The 6,309-nt window shown below is 42.7% G+C and overlaps 2 protein-coding genes across 2 annotated transcripts in view; both read right to left on the minus strand.

Annotated features, from left to right (window-relative positions):
- The window catches only part of mrps26 (mitochondrial ribosomal protein S26), a 3,685-nt gene extending 2,202 nt beyond the window's left edge, over positions 1-1,483 (minus strand). Inside the window, exons 1-3 of the mRNA XM_008398820.2 lie at positions 1,113-1,483; positions 259-405; positions 51-174 (exon numbers count right to left, since the gene is read on the minus strand). Coding sequence (XP_008397042.1) covers positions 51-174; positions 259-405; positions 1,113-1,333 — 492 coding nt within the window. The 5' untranslated portion in view covers positions 1,334-1,483. The remainder of the gene's footprint in view (positions 1-50; positions 175-258; positions 406-1,112) is intronic.
- Positions 1,484-2,608: 1,125 nt separating this feature from the next.
- On the minus strand, positions 2,609-5,122 carry neff2 (neuronal intermediate filament family member 2). The gene is made up of 3 exons (XM_008398821.2): positions 3,964-5,122; positions 3,728-3,852; positions 2,609-3,638 (listed from the first exon to the last, which is right to left on the minus strand). The coding sequence occupies exons 1-3, from the start codon at positions 4,969-4,971 to the stop codon at positions 3,578-3,580; spliced, it is 1,194 nt and encodes a 397-aa protein (XP_008397043.1). The 5' UTR covers positions 4,972-5,122; the 3' UTR covers positions 2,609-3,577.
- Between the last annotated feature and the right edge of the window lie 1,187 nt (positions 5,123-6,309).

The raw sequence follows: 6,309 nt of genomic DNA on the forward strand, positions 1-6,309 counted from the left end.
TGTGTTTGTGTGTGTGTGTGTGTGTGTGTGTGTGTGAGAGGTGTTCTTACCTGCAGCTTCAAAATCTCTTCCTCTTTTTGCCTGATGAACTCCTGTTGCTCCTGTTCCCGCTGAATGGCGGCTTCCATTTTCTTCCTCTCAGCTTCCTCCTCTTCCTGTTGGATCCTTAATACTCTAACAAGAGAGGATTGAACCGAGTTGTTTAATTGAAACAGATAACATCCTAATCTTGAATCGTTTCTTTTTGGTCTTCCCTACCTGGCCTTCAGTATCCGCAGGTTTTCCTGATTATTCCAGTCCATCAGGGCGCGATGTTCCTCCTCTTCCTGCCTTGCCCTCAGTTCAGCCTGGGAGCCCATCTCCTCCTCGTACTTTTTGCGCAGCACCCCCTCCTTGAACTCCATCCTGACAAATGAACACTATTTTAAGTGTCAAGCCAGCATCATGTACTTTTTAGGTCAGTTTTTTTTTATTTTTTATTTTTTTGTATCTGACAGAGATATATATATATATATATATAGTGGCAATCTTGTAAGTCCTTCATTTCTTGTTGGGTTTAAAACTACTGACTCGGTCAAATAACATGCAGGACATTTTTTCTGTTGCACGTGCAATAGATATTAAAGGGGAGGGGATCTGAATCCGAAATCGTTTGGCCAGATCTAAAAACGTAAATAGTATTGACAAAAAACCTGATTGGTGCACTCCTAATGAATGTGACCCTTTTTATAAAATATTGGCCTTTATTAATCAGTAAATTGACAGAAAAGGAAAAGACATACAGCACAGTGGCAGAGACCGGGAATCGAACCCGGAACAACCGGACCGAGGACAACAGCTTCTGCGCGCTACACCAATTGAGCCACCRAAATGTACCCAATTAAACATTTGTTTCTAAATGTGGGTATAAATATGTTCAAAACAATTTTTCTAAATGTTAATAATGAGTGATGCGTATGTTTTTAATGCAGTATGCAAAATATAAGTACAAAATAACTGKTAAATCTGGTCATACTGCATTAATTTTCGGATCAGTGTAACAATAATTAACTTGGAATAATTCAACAGTGTTTCTGACCGAAATGCAACCCCTGACCTCCAGGTAAACGTACCGAAGYGCCCTCATGATGAGCTTGTACTCCGAGTATCTCTCCTTGAGCACCACCATCTCCACCGGGTCAACGGATACAGGCACTTTAATCCGTCCTTCTTTGGACTTGGCCACCGGGTCGGTGCGRGACTTTCGGCCCCGGACAGCCTCCACGAGCACGGAGCTCCTGGGCACGAGGAGCCGGGCMGCCTGGACGCTCCGTCCGCCGATGACCTGGAACATGTCGGTAGCTGTAAAGACCTAGTTAGTAACTGTTCCTGATAATTGAAMGTATTGCAGTGTTTAACTAGCAACAAAATTTAACATTGAGACGCAAGCGTCAGAGACACAACATGGCAGCCATGTTTGTGTCCTATGACAAGCGGAAGTAATCAAAAGACGGATGTTTGCTGGTTCTTTTACTGCCATCTGTCGGTGATGCTATGTATAGCGCTTCGTATTGTTTARAACTCTTGAGCTAGCTATTTATGTTGAATGTATTTTATTTGTCAAATGTTTGTCGGCAAATATAAACTTTTATTTTTATTCACCATTTTAGTTTAATATATTTAAGCATAAGTTTTTTATATTAAGGAAAAATAAAATATGAAACAGTGATTTTTACCTTGGCACCAACAGTGTAAGTATTTTGTGTTTATATTTGAGAAAATATCTCAGAAAAGTATTTTTGAGGAGGGGGTTTCATGTTGCAACCACAAACAGTAATGCATTGTATGGCATTGTATCTAACTGACAAATTGATAACCGTCAAGTGAAAGSAAGATGTATGACAGAGAGTACATTTTACTCCAAATTTGCTTATAAAGATCCAGATGGGGCACATATTCTTAATGGTAACAAATTGTTCTTGACTCATCTTGACTTCCGTGTTGTTTGGTGTTATTTTTATTATTACTCACAGGAAAAAAATCATGCTTTCTTCTTCGTTCAGGGAAACATTTCCTCCACTGTTATACTGWCTGTGCCTTATGACAGCTGAAGGACTGTGCTGATGTTTTCAATTCCCTAAGAGAAGTGAAGTACATCAAAAAGTTGCTTACTCGTGTAGTCATATTGCTGCATCTGCAGTCAACTGTGCATTCTGTTTCTTTCCTTGGGATTTAGAGTTATTGTTAGAAGTTATTTATAGTGCTGCAGGCCGTCTGTCAACTCAGTACAAATCGATAAATGCTTCGATGTGTCAGTCTTTCAGTACAGATACTTTAAGTGGGAAGAGAAGGAAGTAGGATGCTTTACTGTTGTAGTTTGCTAATTTTCTCTTGTTAAGCACAATATTTAAGGAAATGTTTCTGGTGCCGTACATTACATAAAATATATGAATCAGAAATCTCATAATATGTTTCTTGTGCCAGATAATCCAGTCAGGTGACAAACAGAAGATGCACATGTCTTCTTTTATCTTTATGGTTTGGAATATGGCTAAACTTAAAATTAAACTTTAGGYTTGAATACTTTGTAAGGATGTCTGAGATATAAATTAAAACACAAATACACAGATGCAGGTCAGTTATGTGTTTATTCAGCTTGTTGTTGGTTGTTACAAGGACAAGGACACCGATCGTTATGGTGCCGACTTTGTACGGTTTTCACAGGTGTAGATCCGAAATCAACCGACATAGAACAAGAGGCTTCCTTAGATAGAGCTGTCATGTTGAGATTTTTCTAGTTTTTAATGACTTAGAAGAGCAAATTTGGCACAAATCGTCTATGAGACAAACAATTTCTCAAGACAAAACTCTAAAACTTAATAGCATTTACGTGTCTGGAAGTTGGGTGGTTTATTACACATCCAAAGAGCCAATTATCCAGTCATAAAGAGCAGATTCACCCAATTTTTGTACTACAAAATCATAGAACAGAGTAGGTCTTGTGGTCATCAGTTTAAAAGAGATGTTTAAAGTTACCGCCTCTAAGTTATTACCGGAAAACCGGATGCAGGGGACTGCTTCACTGATTGGTTGAGTTCCAGGTGGAAAAAAAATATGCGGCAGAAAAGATCCAAGCATTGAGAGATGACTGGATTTCTTTCCGTCTCCTTCACAAACAGCTGGTCAAATGTTCGGATACAGAGGGATCAAGAAAGTCCAGTGGCTAACTGCTGCTTGGACCTTAGCCTGCCTTAACGGAGAGGAACTCAGCCAAAGCAAAACTGCCACCTGCTTTTGTTACATAACTAATGCAGTCCAGCCACTCTGTGTTGGACAGGTCGCCATCTTCATGATGTGTGGTGTCAGGACGTGTGTAGAAGAAGGGGGACTTCTTATGGACCTCTTGTTTAGCACAAGGGCGCTGCCGTCTTGAGAGAGATGAGTTTCTGTTTTTGGTATGTTTCTTGGAARGGTTGATGAATGGTTGTTTCAGAAAGACTGAAGTTAGAGGAAAGGTGAGAGGGGGATAAAGAATGTTGGGGAAGAACATTTAAGGAAGAGAAAAGGGGGGCTGGGTTTCTGAAGATATCAGTAGGTTTTAATTTAGAGCTGGAAGGAGAGGGTAGGTCAGCCGAATCTCCTCCCCTTCCAAGAGTTTCCTGCAAGAGAAAAAAAGACAGAGGATATGCATCAGATAGAACTTAGCGAGTGAGTTTGCTTACTTAGAGCAAACAAAACAGTGTCTCACCGGTACGCGGCAATTTCAATGTCAAGGGCCATCTTGACGTTGAGAAGGTCTTGGTAATCTCTCAGGTAGCGCGCCATCTCTTGCTTCGCCTCAGTAATGTCCTGCTCCAGTTCACTTATCCTCACCTACGAATAGAAAAAACACAGCTCCTCATCATCACAAATGATCACAAATCATCACAAATGATAGGAAAGTTACAATCATAATATAGCATTCTGATTCAGACTCATTCTCACCTGGTATTTCTCAACCTCCTTGGCCTGTGTGTCCTCCAAATCCTCCAGTTGCTTGTTTAGGGAGTTGATGACATTCCGGAGAGCTTCAATCTCAGACGAACGAGACTGAAGCAGCCTCCGGTACTCCATAGTCTCTTCCCGGATGGCGTGGACAGCTTCGTTGTTCTTGCTGGCCATCTCCGCCACACTCACAAACTTGCTCTTGTACCAGTCCTCGGCGGCCTGCATGTTCTTGTTGGCGAGCCGCTCGTACTGCGCCCGGATGTCCCGCAGGGCGGTGGAGAGGTCAGGCCTAGACAACTCTACGTCAACGCTGATGTTTGCCACCTGCAGCTGGGCCTGGAGCTCCGCTTGCTCTTCTGCAAAGACTTTCTTCAGGAAGACTATCTCGTCACACAGAGAGACCACAGTGGCCTCCGTGTCACAGTTGTAGAGGACGGCCCGACTCGCCTCCTCTCTGGCCCTCTGCAGGCCCTCCTCGGCATCCAGACGGYGCCTTGCCTGGTCTTCGTAGCGTTCCTTCATCTGCTCGTACACATCCCGCATGTAGTCCCTCTCTGCCTCCATCTGCATCTTCTCATTGTTCTCTGAGTCGATCATGGCTCTCAAACTCCGAGCTTCCCCCTCATAGAACCCCTGCAGCCGGGACGGGTCATTCTGCCTCCTCCTCAATGCGTCCAACTCGGCCAGCAGGGCTCGGTTCTGTAGCTCAAGGTGCCTCACCTTCTCGATGTAGGTGGCAAAGCGGTCGTTCAGGTCCACAAGCTGCTCCCTCTCCTGAGACCGCATTTCCAGCAGCTCGGTGTTGATGGAGCTCACCTGAACCAGATCCATCCTCTGCGAGCCGTTCGGCAGCGAAGAGGATGTCGTCTTCAGGATCCTCTTGCCGGATGGAGGAGCTCGGGGAGATGAGTACAGAGAGGACGACATGGAAGACTTGGTGGTAGGTCGGGAGCCTTTGTAGCTGTCCCAAGGACGTCGGTGGGAGAAGAAGGACTCGTAGCTCATGATGATTTTTGTTGTGGTTTTTTTTTTAGGGTTTTAAGAAAAAGATGTATGTTTTAGTTTCGGAAGGTTTTTTTTATGTCCCCCTTGTTCTGCACACCATCGGTGAGGATGAGTGTGCRTTTTGCACTGCACCAGTTCAGTGATGCTGCAGATCYGGAGCCTTTATAGAGTGAGCCTGCTCCCCCCTCCTCCTCCAAAGAGAAACATCACTGGTGTCAGCATTTGCTAGACCAATAGCAAGCCTCTGCAGTGAAGAGAGAGGCGGTTTTCAGACTCTCTCACTCTCTGTCTGCAAGGCAGCAAGAGCCAGTGTACCAGAGCCAATGATCCTTTATTSTGCCTTTAAGAGGACTTTGAAAACATTTAGCTTTCATTTACTGTAGGTTTTTTTTCATGGTTATCTTTTATTTTTTCTCCGTCTCCTTCTGTCACTGCAGGCTTATGAGAAAAATAAATCAAGCAACAGCAAATGTGAAAGAATTGACCACCTTTTACTGCAATGACATCCGCAAGTCATTTGGACTATCATTAAGGGGCGGRCATTTTCTAATGTATAAAAACAACTCAAGCTGAAGTCAAATTGGATGGAGAGTCTCTTTTCCAAGACTTTTTTTTATAGTTTATCAATTGGATAGTTCTGTACAACTGACTTGGTCATTCTAGGTTTCAACACGCCTTAATCAAATGGCTGGCATGTTAGATGGAACTAGCATGGTTAAATACCCATGATCTGCTGTATCTCTGACTGTATGTATGGGTTTTTGTCTGGCTCAATCTCAAGTATTTTGCATGATTTCCTTCTGTGTTGCCGTCTATTAATTTATGTTCATCTTCTCATCGATGATGGGAAGATGAACTAAGTTGGCTAAGTTCAGAAGCTATCTGAACTTAGCCAAAATAACCTCACAAGATAATACTGCCACCACCATGTTTCAAGGATTGTGCAGTCAGAAAGGTTTTCAACTCAGTCAGGTTTTCTAACAGGTTTTCTTCCAGTTAGTTCTGTAATTATCTCAATCAATCTTCCATTAAACTTTATGTTACTGTCAGAATTTAACACTGGTACACCTATAAATTGGTACACCAATAAACGCTGATGAATTGGCCCCAATTTCCAGATTTTCTGGCAGATTGGCCAATGCTTACATGTGAAACTGATCTTACTTCTTTCTACCGCTCTTATCTACTTTAACAAATGTCTGTAAACCAGCCATTGTTGTGCCATGACAGAGGCCTGACATAGTCATACCACTGTTGCCAACTCATTCATATTTAGGGACTTTTTGGACGAAAAAAAAAATTGTTTTTGGAAAAACTGAATTGTCGGGTCATGTTTTT

Source organism: Poecilia reticulata, linkage group LG22 (assembly GCF_000633615.1).
Source record: "Poecilia reticulata strain Guanapo linkage group LG22, Guppy_female_1.0+MT, whole genome shotgun sequence".
Classification (NCBI taxonomy): Eukaryota; Metazoa; Chordata; class Actinopteri; order Cyprinodontiformes; family Poeciliidae; genus Poecilia; species Poecilia reticulata.